Genomic DNA, 20,522 nt, shown 5'->3' with positions numbered 1-20,522 from the left:
GTTGGCATTTAAAGGCATGAGATCACAAGGTCTGCATCACCGTGCATAATCACATGAAGGCAACAGATGTCCAGCGGAGCTGGAGAGCTGCACCTCATCGCTGCCCCAAAAGCTCTGTTCCATCAACGATCTCCTCCTCAGCCAGGTGAGGAAGGCCAGTACCGCCACCCAGTGCCCCGGGATTTGGCTCAATGGTTTTATGGGCTGACTAGAAGCTACCTTTGGTGCAGTGAGGGTACACCCACGAGCAGCTTCTTGCTTTCTGGTGCTCCAGGCAACGAGCAGTTCCCAGCCATCCGGACACCGACTCCCTGACTCCAAGCTTCCATGCGGCTCCACGTCGCGAATGCAAAGCGCTGCACACACGCGGTTGAAATAAAAAGTCAGAAACTGACAAATGTTTAATATTAGTTTTGAAGAAAAAGTGACCATACTCGCTTAAGATGAGAAAATAACAACTAAGTGTGTTTAGTGAGCTCTCCTGCCACGCCGTCAGCCCACAACAGCGGCTTTCCAGCAAGGCCCGAGCAGAGAGGCAGGCCTCCCCGCAGCTGCTCTCAGCGCGTGACAATGCAAACTCACTCGGGACACAATACACAATTGCCGTGGGAGCTGGCGTATGGAGGTTGCACTCTGATCTGCGTTTGGCTGCCGCTCTTGGGCCATGGCACATATCAGCAGAACTGCAAGAGAAGGGAGTTTAAACCCTGATTAGAAAGCCTCACTACCAAGGGGAGTTGCAGGTCATGCGCTTGCTGCCTAGAAGACAGGAATCCGGATGACAGTTCTTGTTTCGGAAGCTGGCAAGGGCTTGGGGATTGTGCGGAGGCAGGGCTCAGCCCCTGCAGCAGGGGCTAAACAGAGCTCCCATTTGAATCTCTCAGCTGTGGCTCTGGCACTTTGTAGTGGTGCCAATTCTGCTCACCATCAACGGGGAGATTTCTGCTCACATCCAGGCTCTGCACACAGTATAAAAGCATTTTTTTTTTAAAAAAAATCCTACACGATGTCATCACCACCATCTCTTGGGTGGCAGAGGGAGCGAGAAAAGCACTGTGAAGTTGGTCATGGCAGCAGCGGGGATGTGAGGAAGGAGATGGGGAATGTGGAAGTGAGGCATGGCCCCAGCTGGTCTGCAGAGATGGGATGAACCCAGGAGTTCTTGCCTCTGTGCTGGGAGGAAAGATCACTCGCTAGAGCCAGTCAGCGTTTGGCAAGCACCTCTGAGGACAGCAGCTAAGCATCTGCAGCATCGTGGGTACAGCTACCCTAACACCCCTCAGTGCCAGTAATATCCTTGGTGTGCTACCTTCCAGCGATTCCCACACTCGTTGCACACGACGAAGGTGGTCATGGGCTCGTCGGAGCTGCGGGTCTGCACCTGGGGAGGACACAAGGGAAATGAGAGCTGAGCACCGCATGTGGCCTCAGTGCGGGGCTCACAAAGCAGCTCCTTGTCCCTCTAGCCACCGAGGATTTATGCTGGCCATCTGGTCACATTGTCAGAAATCATCGAGACACCAAGGCCTGGGAGAGCACAAGGAGCCTCCCTGCAAAATGGATCTGGTTATTGTTTCACACACAAATTTACACATATACACACATGGTCTCCGACTCTTCGGAGAATTCCCAATCCTGCAGCTAAGCCAAGCTTCCCGTTCTATTGCAAATGCCTGTATAAATTACAACCTATTAAGCCAGTGTCATCAACAGCTGCCTGCCAGCGTGCCCAGGGTACGGTGGGTACAGACCAGAGCAGTTTGAACATCTGGCGCTGAAAGGCCACTGGTAGGAACCAGAGGGCTGCCCCACCAGGCACAAAAACGCACCCATGAAGGGCACCGGCACATACACCTACAGCAGAGAAACTGCTCCCCTGGCCTGGAGCATCCTCAAGGACTTCACTGCTGCCAGAGCCCCACATCTCCCCAAAGAATCGCACAACGGAGCAGCTCGGGCTCTGATCTCCCCTTACAGCCACCTTTTCTTTGGGGTTGCGACCAAGGCAGCAGCACGAAAATGATCCCGCCGGCGTTCAGCAGCAGCTGCTCGAGGAGACTCTTGCCTCAAGACCCCTCGCTAGCCCTACGCTATCTGAGCGACTCGTCTGGGGCAGCAACTTCCCTCCTCAGCCCTGCGCTGCCCGCTCTTTGTGGGTGGCTCTGGCGGTGCACGTACCCACAGCCGGACCCTCCCCGTGCTGCGCCCCGAGCAGGGATGGATGCAGCTGGCTGGGAGACTGCAAACCCCTCAGCCCATCAAGCACACGCTCCACAGGAACACATAAAAAAGCACTCAAGCCATTCCCGTTTACAGACCCAGTCCTCTGTCCTGGCCTCCCAGAAACGTACTCTGGGTTACCAGGTTCTGCACATTTCTCGTCTGGTTTGTGTTTGAGCCGTTAAGGAACTCTGATATTTAACCCAGATGTGACGGCTGCCTCTGGCTGGCTCTCGCCAGAAACACATGGTTTGCTAAAAATCAGATTTTCATGGCATTTGAGTACCACAAGACACCAGGTCTGGACACAAAATACTGGCACTCCCTGTGCAAATCAGACAGCAGAACTATGCCGAGTGTAATTATGGTGATCTACATGTGTAATTACCCAGTGTGCAAGAGCCATAGCATTTGCATGATGCAAACTAAACATGTTTTGCAAGCACGCTGGATAGCTAAATTCTGTAATTCTCACCCGATGTTACTGCCTGGCTCTGAACGCTTTCACAAATGCCAGTTCACCTACTTGAAATGTAGAACATGTCAGTACCAGTGACTGTTTCTTCTCTGGAAAACTAATAAAAAAAAGGCATTTTTTTCTTCGGATATTTCTGCTGAGAAGATGCTGTCGGGACCTGCCCCAGCTCCGAGCAGTCGGACTCCAGCCCACTACAAGCAAAGCTCAGGGCCCACGTGCTGCCGAGGCGAGCAGCACAGCTCAGGCAGGGACTTACTGGGACGCAAGACGGCTTGTTCAGCCGAAGAAAAAACCCCGGTCAGCCGCCTGGCTCTCCTCTGTGTTTGCACATCGCGTCCAAGCACACCAAGGGGTTTCACTCGGCGCTTGCACGCGCATTTTGGGCGCACCCACTCGGCAAACGCAGTAGCAATCGCGTGGTTGCTGGTGCATTTTTGGGTATCTGCACATTCTGCAACACTGACTCACAGCAAAAGCACATTTATCTCCAGATGCCTGGCACGAACACGGGAACTAAAACGCACTGGCAATGTGCAAGGCTTCCAGCAGCTGTCCCTCAAGGGGAAGGAATCGCCGCTGCCTGCTCACACCAGATTCATTTATTCTTTATTGATATTTCACCTGTTTCGTGTTTTATTTTAAATAAGTTGGGGTCTGTCCAGCCGCAGCTTATCTACATTCCTAATTTGCACTTTTAACACCACCAACGTGCCTGCCTCAGTTTCTGCAGTCTCTCTCCTCTGTGCTACCCACTCCTTCCTTCTCTGAACCGTCACATTCCCAGCACCTGCTTTCAACGCGCAGCTCTCCCAGGCTGCTCAGCAAGCAGCATGACATGCTCTTGAAATCTTCCCTGGCGCTGCACAAATCCCTGCTCTTCCAGATGCAAAGCAGCATCTGCTCAAATGAACAAAGAAAGTTACACAAGTTCCAACGAAAGATGTATGCAAAAGCATCAGCACTGTATTTTAGAGGGCCCCAAGCATTCAAAAAGCTTCTCTCTATCAGCAGCAAAATTCCTGCCATGCTGCATGGCCTGTCCAGGAGCAGTAAGAGCTCAGGACTGTGACAGATCTTGTCCTGTGCAGAGGTCAGTGCTGTGGAGGCTGTAGGAGCAGGAAGACTAACCTGGGTGTAGGTGCAGTTCTTCTTCTTGCACTTCCCACAGGTGAAGAGGTCAGTCTGCGTCCCTCCTGTCTTGGCCATCTGATGCTCCCGAATTGCTTCTTTCGTCATGGCTTTCCTGATCTCTTTCAGCTCGTTACTGGCCATTTCCTTTCAAAAAAGGAATAAAATCGCATCTGTCCCGTTTTACCACCACACCCGCCGCAGTGGAAAGAACCAAGGGGACAGAAGGGCCTAACAGATGGGTGTTAAGACAGAAAGCCTTTCGGTTTTGGTTACTGGTCCACCCCTGTGACGAGCTGACACCCCAACAGACTGCTCTCCACATTGCAATCCCCACGGCTAGTTTCCTCCCCGTGCACTCGGGCAGCAGCTGCTGAGAAATCTGCAGTCCTGGCGCGCAGACCAGCCACTTGCTTCAAGCTCATTCATGCGACACGTTCCCTGTCCGAAACCAACCCTGCTCGGGCTTCCTCACCTCCGAGGTCATCACTGCAATCTGCTCAGGGGTAATCGCCCCGCACAGCACGTTCTTTTTCAGCTCAGGATTTTTGGAGTCCTTCAGATTGGAGATGCGGCTCCTCACACGGTTTTTGTACTTCATGTCGGTGTTCTTGATGTCTTGGTATATGCGTACGCGGCAGTCAAGGACTTTCCAGCCAACCCAGAAGCCTCCAACCACACCCTACACCTACAGGGAGCGTTACTGCTGCCAGGACACAGACGATGGTGCTGGAAGCAAAAGACAGTCTCTGCTCTGGGAAATTAACACTGTATTTGAGCACAGACTTACGTGATCCCGGAGACCAGGGGCTTTTACACTGTGCTAGAAATAATCTTTATTTTTAGTTAGGCTCTGGTTCTTCAACCTGCTCTTCCTCGCAGCAAGGCAGGCACAAAATGCTCAACTGAGAGAGCCCAGCTGCACCCCACAGCCACCGTGCCAAGGCAAGCTCCACAATTATCCCAATCTACACCCAACTCCACACTTGCTGCTCTGTCTTCCCCCTTTCTTTTACCCCCTATGAGCACACTGCTCTCAAGAGCGAGGCTCAGGACAGCTGTTAAGTCTTTGGAAGCAGAGCTGGGAGCAGGAAATAGTATTTTGACAGGAAGGGGAACTTGGGACGTGCAAGCCCACGATGGTGTGAACAGGAAGGAAATCTCTGTGTCAGTCACACCAGCAAGGGCTCTGCCCTGAGCTCCCAGCACTGCTGGTGGCTCCTGCGTGCCCCAGGACACAGCCAAGCAGAGCCGGAACCTGACAGCCCTGACAAGCGGAGCTGCATCAGAACCTTTACACAAAGTCATACTGCCCCGTTTCTCCTCTCAGCTCGTTCAATTCATGGCCTGGAGACACGCAGGCCCTTGAGGAAGCCCAGTACAGCAAGGATATATTCTTCAATCTGGGCTGCTATGTGCTCGCAGTCAGCGCCAATGGCAACGTAGTCATCTGTAAGACAAGAGGAACAGAAGGTCAACGCTTTCCAACCAGGCACGGGGTCCCTGGGCTCAGCATTTCTGAGATACAAATCTAGACAGTTTGCTATTTTGATTTACGTGCTCTTTCCATCAAATGGCATCGTGGCCTTTGCTCTAGGTACCCTCCGACCCTTTTGAAAAGAGCAGTGATGAAAATAAGCAAATCCAGCCAGTTTGTGCCCTCCGCCTCTCTACCAGGACTACACAAAGCTAACAAGAACCTGCCCCACAAAAGGAGTTTTCCCATATCCAATGTATTTTTGCCATAGTTGCAACCAACAAGGAAGGAATTGATTCTCCTCAGATATTGGTGTCAACGAGAAGTAGCTCCACTCAGACCAAATCTGATAGAGCCTGACAGGCAGCATCGAAATCAAGCCTTCGTTTTTCTTCTCAGCTCAGGGTTCCACCTGCCCTTTTCTTTCACATGCTGCTTCTTGCCAATTAAACAGCATCAGAGTGCGAAAACTGTTATGAGCTGGGACACTGGGTATGGTAACCACCACCACCAAGCAGAGGAAAGCGGTGCAGAACCGGGCTGAGCTTAGCAGCAGACTTGAGGGGACCACTTCCCGGGCTTCCTACGGAAAGGGTTTTTCTAGGAGTTACACAGAGTACTTAATGCAGCATATACAAACACACACGCAGAGGAAGGCTAGAAAGAACGACTCTGTGAACTTCTCCATCTGCTGTCTACGTTCCTTGGCTTCAAATTAACAAAACTCTGCAGTGCTCAGGCAGATCCCCCTTTTCCAAAAGGATCTGCAGCTTGGACTCAAGCCTGTGTTCAGCTCGAGGTGTTCAAAATCTGACTGTCAGAGATGCTGAGCACCTGCAGCTGCCTGTTTTAGATGGCACAGCACGAGTGCAAGCAGAGCCTATTCCATCCCAGATCCACAGAGGACCCCAGTATTTAAGCAGCTCCAGTCTGCGCGGGCAGGGGGAATCTAAGTGCAGGAGGCGACTGGCACGAGCACCATTACCGACAAATTCCGTACAGTGAGTTACGGCTTCGCTTTGTGCCCCAGGGGTAAGCAGAGATGACAGCTTCACTCTACAGCAATCAGGCAAGACTGAGACCTGGAAAGGGAAGCAAATACCTGCACACCTGGAGATCAAACTTCTGGCCAGACCCGCCCACCGCAGGCTGCGGAACAGAAGACCACACATGACCCCGTGTTCTTAATTACCATGCCTCTGGCACGAGCCAGGTCCGTATCCACGTATCTACAGATGCTGTGGTGCCAGCCAGCCGGACAGAAGGGTGATGGGGGGCTAAACCAAACTGATAGCAATAATCCTTCGACAAGGCTGCTCCAGAAGAGCCTATCTAAAAGGTGCCGAACTTGGCACTGACCTACATGCAGAGGTCTCTGGCAGAACGCACCAGGAGCTGTGAAATATTTTAAGTATGTTAAGCAACGCGGGGTTTCCCCCAGCACTCACCATCAGCCTGTAGAGCTGTTGTCAGCATCTCTCTGCATTTGTTGCGGACAGCATCGCAGGTGACGGGCGCCGGAGGGAAGGTGGTGATTTTGGGAGTCGTCGGGGTCTTCGGAGGCTCCTGCCTTTTGTTGGAGCTAAAAGAGAAACTTCACCTGTCAGAATGCCTCGGCTCGGGTCACTGAGGGCAGAGAAGGGATCGGCAGGCACGTGGCCAAGCATCCTGTTAATTACAACCCAAAACCAGTCAGAGGAAAACAGTGCAGATGCGTGCCCCAAACCAGCACGTAGCGCAAGACAGCAGTCAGTGCCATCAAACCAGACACGAGCTCTCCTGTGGAATCTGCTGGCTGTAACTGGAGGTTTAATCCACGAAGCAGGCCTGCTAACCAATTCCTGTTACTGAACACGGACCACGTCTGCCAGACCACTGGGCATCAAGTGAAAACATTATGAAGCCATCGGACACCATCGGTAAATCAAATGCGCTCGGGACTCCTGAGAGCATCAGCACGCCCTCAGTCGGACCGCAGCACCCAGATCACGGTGCTGAATTCCCCTCTTGCTTTGCAGGACCCCGTCCTTAAATGCTTTCAGCAGAAAGCAAGCAGAAGCCACCCTAAGGTTAATCTCAGCAGGTACCAGAACTGGTTCCTCATCTCACATCCTTCGCTATTAATGTCAGCAGCAGGAAGAAGAGAACAAACACCCTGGCTCTCTCTAACCACCAAGAAGGGCAGCATGCTGCCTTCGGGGCAGAAATCAGAGAAGCCTACCCCAGCCTCTCCAGAACAAGGGGCTTCTGTGCAAAGGGAAGCAAAGCTAATGGCTTCTTCAGCTCTGATACACCAAAAGAAACGCAGCAAAACACATCAGGGGATCTTCCTTTCTCCTGTGATCTGGCAAGACTCTGATTGCTCATCTCACAGAGGAGCACCCCCAACACAACCACAAGCAGCTCGCGCAGGTGCCAGGCTAACACGGGACTAACAAATATTACTTCCCTTGCAAAAAGAACTTCATTTTCTGCCTGCAAGCACTTGTAGGCACAGGCAGGGGAACGCAATCATTGCCTGCTGTGACTGCATCGCTCGGGTCACCTGCCAGGAGAGACAGAGGGCACACAGCCACCGCGTGATGCAGCAGGTTGATGCAGCACAGGCCCAGGTTGGCATGCCGGAGGAGAAATTTCACCGAGCAGTTCAGCCTGGTGAATACCCACGATGCTGAAACATCCTGCCCGTAAAAGCCTAACATCTGCACATCGGGTTAGTTAGCCCTGCAATTGCTGCAGATAAAAAAAATCTGGGCTGTTATGATTCCCAGATGATTTTATGGAGCCTTCCTTCCCCCCCACCCCTAAATCTAGGCAGTAGAACAGCCAATTTTTCAGCTGAGATTACTCTGACTTTGGTGTGCGGGCCATAAAATGCACATTATTTATTGCCAACGTCTGGGTAACATCAATGCAGCAAGAGACAAACAGGGAGAAAAAGAAAGAAGCTCTGGTATTTCTTTCACACATGCCATAGCGGCAACATCTCCTTGAGACACAAGTGGCTTTACAGCTGCTGTGAAGCTGGGGCACCACCTCCAAGTTTTTGCCATCAAAAATAAATCTCCCATGAGCAGGGACTTCCACTGCACCGTCCCAGAAGGGATTAGCTAGCCCGCAGCAGAGCAGCGCTAAGCTGGAAGCCTTCTGAATGTGCAGGTGCACGAAGTGAGCCAGACAACTTCAGGGACTCAGCCCAGGAGCCCCTGCTGCTGCCAAGTTCAAATCCAGGCTGGCTCCGGGGTGCCTCAAAGCCCTCAGATCATCGTTAGCACTACTGGATTGTCACAGCTCAAAACCTCCTCGGGCCCTTTGCAGGAGCATTCAGCAGTGCACCTTCAGCAAATTGCTCAGGTCAGACCACAGCTAGAAGATTGATTTCGTGCTCAGATGAAAGAGAAGGACTCCAAGGGAGATTACATCGTGGGCTTGCTGCATTTCTCTTTGCCCAGCAGCCGAAGAAGGCTTGTTACCATCCAGTTTTACCGGTCAGCTCTGCATGAGGCTATTGAACAGATTTACTGAGGTGTCCAAGCAGCTAAAAACATTCAATAGGATTTACATCACATGTATTACAAAAAAAAAAGTAAACTTAGCTTGCAAATAATCAATTAGATGCTGATCTCGTCTGGCTCGTACAAATTGCTGCCAGGTACTTTTGTGCCTAGGGAACTACGCACAGCTCACGGCTGGCGGTGCGCAGGGGGGTGAACGCAGCAAATCATACACAGCTCGGGAAGACTCGTCTGAAAACGATGGCTGATCTCGTACAAAATAGTTGGGAAAAATGAAACTTCCCGAGGGCAAAGGCAAAAAGCCTAGAAAACACCTCCAACAAAAGGAAACGCTGAAAGGATTAGAGTGGTTTACAGCAGGGAAGACTCTGAGGAGACAAGTGCTGAAATACTTGAAGGCTTGTTCCAAAGGAGGAGTGCAGGAAAAACCCTCTGCATTCGTACAAATTTAACAAGAAGCAAAGGTCTTAAGCAAGATGGGTTTTGATCAAGAGTAAGTTTCAAACTGTAAAGGTGAGTTATGAATTAGAAGAGCCTGCCAAAGGCAACTCTGGAAATACCTTACCCTGATGATTTTTTGGGACTGTCAAAAAAAAACAGCTTAGAAAAAGGGCTGCTGGGAGCAGCTTGGGCAGAGATCGTGTTGTCCTAGGAAGGGGTGGCAGAAGAAACTTTCCTGAGAGCTCTTCCAGCTTTAAGTTTGTCCCATTTTCCAGGCAGTGACACGAAGGTCTGCCAGAGTAAAATACTGGTGTGAACTCTCGTAAGTGTCAGAAGTAACACGGGGTGAAGGTCAATGAATGTTTAAAAAAAGCAGCGATAACCAGCCCGCACTCTGACATGCAGGAAAATAAAGCCAGGATACTAAGTTTCGACACTTAAAGTCAGGTTTTTAAACCACTCTTTACACAGGTACAACTTGACTTTCAGGAAGGTTCCATCTGCAACTGCTACTGACTTAAATATTCCATATTGATTTAAATATTAAATGTTTATTCCCTGAAGGAAGAAAAAAAAAAAGCTAGACCAGTTGCATGGTTATTCCACTTCTGTTAGCTGATGAGTAAAGGAATTTGCCTCCATGCCCATACGTGCCCCGAGATGACAACCGATCACTCATGAATTAGATGAAAGACTCCTGAGACATGCCAACAACTGTACTGAAAGTTATTTATTAAGTTTCAGAAGTTAGTTTATTATTAGAATCGTTGGGAAATAGACCTCAAACACACCTAGAAGACTTATTTCAGGAAATCCTTGTGGTTCACACTGCTCCTGTTCGACAAGAGAGGGAGCTTGTAAATCTATCCAGACAACAAAAGATTGCACACACACCAAAAAAAATAAAATAAAAATGCTGGAACAGAATGGTGGCAGAGCGAGAGCCATGGACTACAAACAGAACTCAGGGCTGCACTGGAAGAAAATCTCACCAAGGAGCTGAATTCAGGCCACGGATCCAAAACCGCCTAATAAAACCTTCAGAGAACATTGGAAAAGGAAAAGTTCCCGCTGTCAGGCACAGAGACATTAGACACAGCCCATTAAAACGGGCTACGCTAATGGTCTAAACTACTAGAGCCCAACGGGGCATGCTTTGGATTACACTAGTGCAGCAGATAATTTTACAGGTGCCAGCTCCGCACTGGCGGGTTCGGAGCCTTCAGGTCTAGCAGCGCCAGCCTCTACAGAGGGATTTCTGCATCTGTGCTCCAGAAAGCAAAGACAAATTTCAGGCCAAGAGCTATTCGAGTTTCTCCTCCCTGACAGAAGGGGAAGGCCCAGCCAAAATCTATCAGACTCAGCGGCTGTAGGATCCGAATGCAAACTGATTTCGTTGCTGTCTCGATGGCAGCCTCAGCTGAACCAGCAAGCATCCCCCGAGCAGCCGGTCAGACCCCTCCCCATCACAGCCTGCACTTTATAGCAAAGCCAAAAAGCTTTGCTGCTAATATTTTTTTTTTTTCCAAGGCAGATTAGCAGTTCATTTTGCAGCACTGGAGAATAACCACTTTGGGCTGTGAAGAGAGCCTGGCTCAGCCTAGCACCAGAACTAGCCCCTTCTGCTGGATCCATACTGAGTTACTCCCTTTGCTGCTGTTTATCCTTCACGACCACGGGGATGCTCTGCCACTCAGAAGATGCTGGAGGATGAATACGTAGAAAGCATCAAGGGAAAAACTGCAGCAGCTGCAGCACACCCTCGAGGCACAGCGGAAGGGTAGCAGCACAAGCCAGAAAGCTTGTTGCTTCCACCCCACAGCCCCCACGCTGTCTGCCTAGGAAAAGAGTGGGGCTTTTGCCTCTCTGCCTACAGCCAGGATCCCGTTGAGTAAAATTACTTCAGGCCTCCCAGCAGACCCACCTCGTTTCGCTCGTGATGTGTCTGCTGCCACTGCACCCAGGGGATGCACCGCGCTTCCTTCCTTCCCTCCTGGCTCCGCACTCCCCAGGGTCAACCTTGCGAAGGTTAAATCGGGAGCTTCCCTTTCTCTTTGAAGTGCACTACTGCTTCCCGGCTCGAGCACTACCAGCCAAGTTTGTAATGCTTGCCCTTTCCTTTCCCCAGCAGGAACAGCTCACAAGTGCTTCCACCCCAGCTTCTGGCCTTAGGCTGGAGGGAGAGCTGCCTCCCCTTCCCAGTAAGGACAGGCTCAAAGGCTCTCACCCCAGCAACTGACTCAGTTTTCACCCTGGTTACTCACACAACAGATCTTTCCTGCCTGCACCCTGGGGAAGGGAGCACTAGTCTGCAATTTTATGGGATATAAGGATCATAAAGAGAAGGGATTTGCATCACAAAGCTGGTGGCATTGCTCAGACTAATTAGCTTACAAAGCAACCCCTTCTCAGCTATCACTGGCTGCTTTGCGGCCTCCAAGCCTTGCGTCCTCTCAACAGGATGAGAGGAAACAGCATCTAAGAAATCCCATCCTACTGCTCTTATTTCGGTACTGCCACTGGATGCATTACGCACACAGAACTAAACAGCTCCTGCTCTCACGTTGCACTACGTCATCACAAGGCTCGGTTCTTCCAGCTGTGAAGTCTCCTTTATTAAAACGCTCGTTGCAACACCTCGCAAATCCCTTTTCACATTTTACAGAGGTGAGGTAGCCAAAGATGCACGTAAATTAAAGTTTCATAGCTCAGCATCAGTAGCTTTCTCCGTCACCTGCCCCGTGCAGAGCTGTGAAGGGTGAGAAGGCTCACACCAAAACAAGCCTTGGGAGGTGTGAGCAAAAAAGCAGAGGAGGATCAAAGCACAGAGTGACAAGAAAGCGACCAGCAGGGGACAGGCTGCAGACACGGAAGTCTGCAAACCAGAAACTATAGCCTTAATACTCTAAATCTTCTGGCAAACTTAGGAAGCTAGCTAAATCTTTAAGTGCCAAACCTACGAAGGACCCACCCTCCTGGGATCTGAGGCTGAGGGAAGCCTCTTGCCTCTGGAAGAGGTCCAGGACAAAGGTTTAAATCGCATTTGCCCTCTCCCCTTTGATCACACGGCCTCCACTCAAGAGCTTAGCATGTACAGGACAGTGGGAACAGGATGCAACACTCAACGCGTGGCAAGGAACAAGCATGCAGCAGACCTGCAAGAGGGGCAGACACCAGTCCAGAGTGAAAAGAGGACTTCTGCTGGGACTTGCTGAGAAGAGGACAAAGAAATGGAAGTTTTACAATAGCGATGTATGAGTCAATCCCATCCATCACTTGATATTGCAAAGGCCAAAAACAGTCTTCATTCTAAAGAGCTCCAAGTTAGAAACAGGCAAAAAAATATAAAAATGCAACAAAAATGTTTTATTAATAAAAAATAAACATAAAACAATAGAAAAACAAAAAGTCATGAATAAAAGCAAAAAAAATCACCAAAGCCACCATCTTTTCTGATGTTTATTTCTGCATTACAGTTCAGTTTATTAAAAACACCATGCAGCTCACCCCTGAAGCAGCCTAGACTCCTGGCGCTTCTGACCAGGAATTTGAACACACAAAATCCCCAGCTCAGACACTTAAAAGTAAAACTTAATGTAAGATGGCAACAGAAAATTCAGGTTAGGTAACGGTATCATCTTTGGCTAAAGGGAAGCTTTACCTTTGGTCTTTTGAATTACCAGTGTCCTTTGAGGAAGAAGTTGGCAAGGACAGGCTTTTCTTTTTCTCCTCACTTTTCTCCTCAGAAGCATCTATATTCAAAAGAAAGAAAAAGCAAGCTCGGATGCTGAAGGGTTCAGAACCGTTTTTTATCCCACAACCCCGCATGCACTAAACGGTGTCTTAAGACCACAGATCTGGCCTAACGTAAATTATTAATCTACAAAAAGAATCAGGAGAAGGCCTTCAGGGCCTCCCATGCTTTCCGACAGACCTTTTACTTGCCTCTAAGTAGAAAACTAAATCAAATAAAAGCGTTCCCCATCAAACCAGAGAGCAGCGAGCAATCACCTTCCCTCCTTAAGAGATAAGCTTCCTCACAAGACATGCCTCATCACAAAAGTTCCTTTCAGAGACCCTGGCTGCTGAGCACGTATTGGATCAAGTTCTGCAAAGCGTCACTAAATGCAGTGTTTCAAGCCAACGACATCTGAAGGGCCAGTAAGGGCTAGTCCTTCTGGGAATACAATTTCTCGCATGTCTCAGGCGCTGCCAATAGCACAGCCCTGGAGAGGACTTCCATTACACTGCAGAACAAGATCAACGCAGAGGTAAACTGCCTCAGCCTAGGCAGTATGCATCAGCCCCAGCGTGGAAAGGACAGTCCCAGACGGGAGAGGAAAACTGCTGCTAACTCATTCGGTCTGTTAAAACGGGGAGCATTTTATCTGGTGCAGATACATTTCACTTAGCCTCAAACACTTCATCACGTGTCTGTTACACACTGCTGCCCAAGAAGTCAGCGTAAAGAGCGTCTGAATTTCACATCGGGCTACTTTGCCACTGGCATAGACTGGAAAATATTGCTTTGCTAGCAGGACACATGTATGGCTGTCCTTCCAAACTCAGCGCTGCCGATGCCTCAGTCTTTTATCACAAATGTAATCATTAAGACAATAATTGTAAGCCCTCTACCGCTAATTTTGACATATGGTGCCGTATCAGCACAGGATTACTCAGAGAGAATTACAAGCTTCTGTTTACCAGAGTCAATCACCACGAAAGCCTCCTCTGCAGAGAACAGTCAACGTGAATTCGTCTGCAAGTTGTAAAATTAAAATCCTTCCCCAACTCATCACCCAAAACGCATTCCAGCTTTTCTCTTCCTAAGCTGATGCAGAGGTTGACAGTGCACGCTGCACTAATACCACATAGCACACAAGTCGGGGTGGAGGGTTCAGAGTACAGACATTGTTTCTACAACTAATTCTAATTATGATCAGGTACACGTTAAGGGTAGCCCTAAGCTTTCAATGCTCTTTCCAGGAAAAGCTAGCCGTTGGGTTGACAACAGGAATGCAATCGAGAGCTATGCATGGTTGTAGGTGAAACTCAAAAGACAGTGCAATTCTAAAGGCTGAATTGCTAGAATGTTCCATGTAAATCAATCCATAAGTTCTCCTGAGAAAAACAGCGCCTCTGCAAGTTGAATCTGACAGGAACACGATGATTTTCTTACCTAGAAGTTTTTTCCAAGACTTGATGAGCGATTTGGCAAGCGCTATCACTTCTTCGTCTGTGCTCTGCTTTCTCAGTGCATTTACTGACATGCCGATGCGGGTGGACTGCAAGTGAACATTCAGATGAATCATTCAAGAACAGATTCGTTATTTGTTACTAACTGAAATCAGAAATAACCATAACATAGTCAAAGCAACGACCGAGATATGTAGCATCCGAGCACTTCCAGAGTGATTAGATCTTTGCAGCTCTGGAAGAACAAGATGACTGACTCTGGCTTGCTAAAACTGATCCCAAGCTAGGCATCACTCACAAATACCTCCTCTACACACCTGGAAGTAGCATTCTAGTTTAGAGTGAAAAAATCCCAGATGCATATCTTAATCTCTGAATTGTTATTCTCTTCACACCTCCCCAGTGTCCTGAACATCACCATCACAAAGACTTACAGAACTTCCCCGACTGCCCTTTGTGTTTGCTACTTTAATCTCATCTTCCCTTTTGGAGATCCCTGAAAGGATTTGAGCAGCTACCCACATGTCTGACCAACTACACACAAAATTCAGGCAGCACGTTGGGGCCCAAAGCTATTCAATTGCCAGTCCAAAGCGCAGGTTCAGTACTATTTTCTAGATGCAATGCTTATTTTGATGCTTTGAGAGAGGCAAAGAGTCAGAGGAAATCTAGGAAGCCCACGTAAACAGCATGCTGTCCTTGTCCAGAGACAGACTTCAGCTTTGTACCCTAAGTGTGCAACTCACCTGCAGCAAGTCCAAAGTCATGGGCATACTTTTCAGTTCTTTCAGTAAATCCATTGCACCATCCTGGAGAGGAAAAGAGATACTGAGAATGAGTGCCTCAGGTTTTAATTAAGAAATTTAACACAATGGGAATAAATTCAGAAAGGTGAAATCAAAGCAAAACCAGAAAACCTTCCTTAAAACACCTTCAAGACTACTGAGCATCAGGCCATTACCTCTACGCGACAAGTTTGTTTTCTTTAACACCTGAAAAATACACTCCGAATCAGAGCCGTCCCCTCAGCACACACTTGGTTTGCACGAGCAATTCTACTAACAAACTACTTTGTGGGCCTAGATTAATGATATCAGTCTGCAAAAACAGTTGGGCAGAATTGCAAGAACCCACCTAAACCTCAAAATCATGACAGAGCAGCAGGAATCTTCTTTCTACCACACAAAACTCAGCGTAGCCACGTCCTAGTAGTTATATTGATAGATCACCGCTCAGCACTAGAGGTGATACCGGGAGCAAAGCCCTCGAGCAGCAAAGCGAAGGAGCCGCTCACTCGAAACTCATCACACGAGGCTTCCTCGCAGCAGCTCTGCATCCAGGAACCCAGATGCAGAACGTACCCGACCGGGCAATCTGTGGATCCCTAAAATTGATAGTCAGAGACAAACGGCAGAGAACCACCAGCCAAAACTCCCTTCGGCAGCAGTTCAGCCTGGAATACGCCTGTCTCCATGCAGCTGGCTCCTTCCCCTCGTTCCCTTTCTATCAAACAAGGCTTTCCAGTGTTCACGTTTAACAGCTCATTTCAAACGCCAACCACTCCAAGCCCGTTTGCAGCACAAGACCTACAGGGCCCGGGACTGTAGCGCCACGAAGGAGCCCCACTGACAGCCAGACTGTCTTCCCTGCGCAGGAGGGCTGCTCCCAATTCACTGGGGGAAGACATCCAGCCACCCTACAGAGCAGGGCTGAGAACGCCAAAGCAAAAGGAAAGCTGTCGGTGTGCACACAAGCATCTCACTCAGCACAGTACCCAGAACAAGGAGCTTCCCTCCCAGGCAGCTTCACACCTTTCAGTTTTGCCCGAGAGGAAGGAGGCAGACTGCACTAAATCCAGCCCTTCACGCCCAAAACGACCTGGTGATTCCCGATCCCGTTATCGGAAACGGAGCCGCTTGGGCCAACGGCAGCAAATGGGGGTCCGCACAAAAACTAGAGCAACAAACGGGTTCTCCAGGCAACCGTCCTGCAGGAAGAGTTCGCAAATTAGCCGACGGACAGTAAACACGCTGTGGCTCGGCACCAGATAAAATGCCAACCAAGAGGAAAGATCGCATACCGCTCGTTTTAAGAAGCTGCCTCTTTCTCAGCGAAGCCATCGACAGGAGCAGACATCGCAGGCTGTGTTTGAGCCCCAGCACGTGTCCCTGGGATCTTACAACTCAAGTGCCACTGCTCACCTGCTCTGCAGCCCAGCATCCAGAAGCTCACCTGAACGCAGCCACACCCGGCGCCCCGTAACCCAAATACCACGTTCCCTAATCCCAAATCTCGGGATTTCCTGCAGGGAACAACTCAAAGAGCCCCGGGAGGGGGGGGGAGGGGGGGGGGGGGGGATGCACAAGGGTCCCCCCCACTCGAGGCGATGGGGAGGGAGGGCTGGGGATGCTCGCCAGGGTGCTGAGCTGGGGGTGGGCGAGACCTGGGGGTGCAACGTGGGGCCGAAGGGCTCCCACAGCCCCGCACGGGGGAGCAGGGAGCCCCCCCCCCCAGCAGCAGGCAGCGAACAGCACGGTGGCAGAGATGGGGGTGAGGGGGGCACCCCCTGCAGCCAGTCTGGGGAGGGGGAACTCCACGGGAATGGGGGGGTCTGCATCCCTATGGTAATGGGGGGGGTCCTGCACCCCCAGGGTAACGGGGTAACGAGGAGGGGGGGGGGGGTCTGTGCCCCTATGGTAATGGGGGGATCTGCACCCCCAGGGTAATGGGGTAATGGGGGGGAGGGGTCTGCGTCCCCATGGTAATGGGGTAACAGGGGGGTCCTGCACCCCCACGGTAATGTGGGAGCGGGTCTGTGCCCCCAGGGTAATGGGGGGGGGTCTGCGCCCCTATAGTAATGGGGTAAGGGGGGGGCCTGTGCCCCCACCATCATCACCGTGGGCCTCGCAGCAAAGGGATGGCCCCCCAAAACCGAGCGGGGGCGTGGCCGTTGGGGACGGGGGATGCCCTCAGGCAACGGGGACGGGGTGGAGGGGGGTCCCCTCAGGACAGCCGCCCCCCGCCCCAAAACCCGCGGGGGGGAGGAGGCGCCCCCTCCCCGAGGCTGAGGGTCGGGGCCAGCCGCCTCCACTCACCGCGCTCTTCTTGGCCACCATCTTGTCCAGCCGCCGGGCGATGCGCACGATCTCCTCCTCCCCGCCCATCGCTCCGCTCCCCGCGGCGGCCGGGACCGGGGAGGGGGGGGGGGGGGACCGGGGGGCGGGGGGGGGGGGGAGCTGGCGGCGGCGCCCCGGTGCCCACCTCAGCCCCGGTACCGCAGTCCGGAGCGGGCGGGCGGCGCGCGGGGTACGCCGGGACTTGTAGTCCTCGCGGCTCCCGCCCGCCTCTTCCCTGCTTGCGGCCGTGCGAAGGGACTACAGCTCCCAGCATGCCCCCGCAGGGCGGTGGGCGCGGGGCGCGCTGGGAGTTGTAGTCCGCCCACTCCGCGGGCTGAGGCAGGTCCCGGAGCTGAGGGAGCCTCGCGGTGTCTCCCCCGCCGCCATTTCAGGGCTGAGCGAGCGGGCGGGTACCGAGCGCGTTTGGGTCGGGGGCGCCGCAGGCTGGGCCGGCCGCTTGGCCTGGCTCGGGTGTGGGCCCGGCCCTCAGGCGTCCCTTGGGGCTGTGGGCAACAGCTCCTCCACCACCACCACGTCCTACACCTCCTACACCTCCATCACCCCCTCCGTCACCCCCTCCACCACCACACCAGTAACGCCCGAAGCTGAAACCCCGCTGCTGCCCTCCCTCAGGGCCGTGTAAACACCATCCCATGTTTAAAAACAGACATTTCGGGGCTTCAGGGCACAGCACGGCACCGGGGGGGCCGAGGCCGGGCTCCGGAGCCCCCCTGTAGGTGGCACTCGCACGCTGCGCAGCGCCCGGGTGGCCCCGGGGGGAGCGGTGCGGAGCCGGCTCCTGGGGCCGGCAGAACATTGTCGCTGTCCCCAGCCGGCTCCCGGCAGGAGGAGAAGTTCCCTGCCTCCTGCACAGCTGGGCAGGGGGTTTTGGAGAGGGGTCAAGGGGAAAGGAAAAAGGAGAAGCAATGCAAAGAGCCCCAGCGAGCGCTGGGTGCCGGTTCCTGCCTGCTGCTGCCTGTACTGGTAAATAGCTGCTGGCTGGGATCGACTAAAGGAACAGATATTTGTTCCACAGGGTCATAAACTGCAGAATTAGCTGCTGGGAACCAGGGCTCCCTGAGCTCAGCCCCAGCCACAGAATCACAGAATCATCTAGGTTGGAAGAGACCTCCAAGATCACCGAGTCCAACCTCTGACCTAACGAGTCCTCCACTAAACCATATCACTAAGCTCTACATCTAAACGTCTTTTAAAGAAGCTCCAGGGATGGTGACTCAACCACTTCCCTGAGCCCTGCAAGTCACGGAGTTTAGGTCAGCACACAAAGGTGGGGAGCACTGAACAGGCTGGTGCTAAAACTGCTGGGTGGCTGTGCCCCAAAACTGCCTTTTCGGTACCCAAAGCCACTGGCTTTGCTGTTCTTTATGGCAGCTCCCACTGAGTCGGACAAATGTCTGGGAGCCCCTCGAGCAAGAGCTGCTCCCCAGATGTGCGAGACGAACGTTTAGATTCGTCCGCAAACCAGCAGCGGTGGCCCCGGACCAAACCTGAGCTACAGGCCCTCTCCCTGGCGTGACGCTTGGCGCTACCTTGAAACTTCTTGGCTTGGCCCCATGTTTGCAGACGCGCTCCAACCCACAGTCTGGAGCCTTTGCAGCATCTGGAAAGCCTCCATCCCTTGGCAGGGTCTGGCCACGGAGCGAGGGGGTGCCATTTTGGAGAGGCCCAACTCTGCTAGGGAGGAGGAGGCGAGGGGACCCTCTGGAGGTCCCTGGGAGCGGGCGGCTGCCTGTCCCCTGTGTGAGGTCGGGTCACGCCGGTCCTTGGCGTCAGCGGAGCACTCGAGAGGCACTGCTGCCACTGTAAATGTGGTTTGTATCACTGCAAGGCGAACATGGTTCCCGACCACAAGTATGGCCCGGGACGTGTCTCGGATTCCAGAGCGCTCAGTCACGCCGAGCGCCATCACCCCGTCGCTCCCCGCCTCGGAGCGAGAAGCCCGTCACCCCGCTGGAGCCTGCTGCCTGCAAACACCGGCCTCCCACCGGCCTCCCACCGCGGTGGCCGTCCTCACCCAGCCTCCACGGCTGCCTGATGGCAGCGGGGCCCGGAGGGATGCGACTGCATGAAATGCTCGCATGCAGGCGGCCCCGTCCTCTGCCCGCCGAGCGGGAGAGCAAAACGCACGCGTGGAGGGCACGGACCAGCTCCGCAGCCGAGCCCTGACCCTTCCACCCTCCTCTCTGCTCTCCCCAAGGGTTAACAGGACAGGCGTTAGCGGTGCGGGGAGGGTTTCTGGCTGACCTTGGCTGGGAAGCAGCGTGGCGTCGCTCAGCCCAGCCCTCCAAGCGCGAGCCGGTGGCCGGAGCGCTCCCCGAGCCTGGGTGGAGGTAGATCCAGAGGAAACTCCACCTCCGCGGGAGCCAACCTGCTATTGCAGGAATTCCCAGAGAAATTCCCGCTTGGGCTGATCTGTCAACGGATCCGTGAACTTTCCTTTACCTCTTGTGAAAGCAGCTACTTCAATGCGCTAAAAACAGAGCAGGGGCGAGCCTGTCGCTGGAGCCGGGCTCGGGGGAGAGGCTGGGAGGGGGCTCGAGCTGACCCCTGCACGCCTGGGAGTCCCCCGAGAGTCTCCACATGTGGAGCCTCGCTTGCAGGCTCCCGGAGGAAGAATTTGTTGCAAAAAGCAAACCCTGCAATACCTCACCTGGTTTTGCCACTGGGTTACAGCATTTCCTGAGTGACTCTCAGCAGATTTCGGACCTGGCGGGTGGGTCAGCTGAAGGCAGATGAGCTTTCCTTGCTTCTAGATTCAAGTCACCGTCGCTCATTTGGAGATCAGCTGCCAAAAATCACCTTTTCTATTGCTCCTGACCATGGTGTCCCCATCTGGTTAGAGCCCACAGAGGCTCAGTCTGATGCATTTTTGGAGAAGGTGGAGATGAGCCCCTCCTGGGCCCAGCCATGCCCACCTACCCCTACAAAAC

At 52.5% G+C, this 20,522-nt stretch overlaps 1 protein-coding gene across 3 annotated transcripts; it reads right to left on the bottom strand.

Moving 5' to 3' along the window:
- Positions 1-396: 396 nt before the first annotated feature.
- TCEA2 (transcription elongation factor A2) lies at positions 397-19,911 on the bottom strand. 3 transcript variants are annotated; one of them, XM_035548162.2, is made up of 10 exons: positions 19,837-19,911; positions 15,202-15,264; positions 14,439-14,544; positions 12,921-13,011; positions 6,752-6,885; positions 5,220-5,276; positions 4,302-4,456; positions 3,827-3,973; positions 1,310-1,381; positions 397-683 (listed from the first exon to the last, which is right to left on the bottom strand). In XM_035548162.2, the coding sequence occupies exons 2-10, from the start codon at positions 15,253-15,255 to the stop codon at positions 675-677; spliced, it is 825 nt and encodes a 274-aa protein (XP_035404055.1). In that variant the 5' UTR covers positions 15,256-15,264; positions 19,837-19,911; the 3' UTR covers positions 397-674. The 3 variants fall into 3 exon arrangements, with proteins under 3 accessions (XP_035404055.1, XP_035404053.1, XP_035404056.1); XM_035548160.2 differs by lacking the exon at positions 19,837-19,911 and adding an exon at positions 17,551-17,646; XM_035548163.2 differs by lacking the exon at positions 19,837-19,911 and adding an exon at positions 16,267-16,329.
- Positions 19,912-20,522: the final 611 nt, after the last annotated feature.

The sequence above is a fragment of the Cygnus atratus genome, chromosome 16 (genome assembly GCF_013377495.2).
Source record: "Cygnus atratus isolate AKBS03 ecotype Queensland, Australia chromosome 16, CAtr_DNAZoo_HiC_assembly, whole genome shotgun sequence".
In the NCBI taxonomy this organism is placed as follows: Eukaryota; Metazoa; Chordata; class Aves; order Anseriformes; family Anatidae; genus Cygnus; species Cygnus atratus.
Note: the sequence above shows the minus strand (reverse complement) of the source record. Positions and strands in the feature narration are given on the sequence as shown.

Bases quoted from the DNA above. Each gene is read 5' to 3' on its own strand.
- TCEA2 (XM_035548160.2), bottom strand. From the start codon at position 17,619: ATGGGCGGGGAGGAGGAGATCGTGCGCATCGCCCGGCGGCTGGACAAG. The intron at 15,265-17,550 runs GTGAGTGGAGGC...TTTCCTCTCCAG, and splicing joins TGGTGGCCAAGAAGAGCGCG to GATGGTGCAATGGATTTACT. The intron at 14,545-15,201 runs GTGAGTTGCACA...GTTCACTTGCAG, and splicing joins TGACTTTGGACTTGCTGCAG to TCCACCCGCATCGGCATGTC.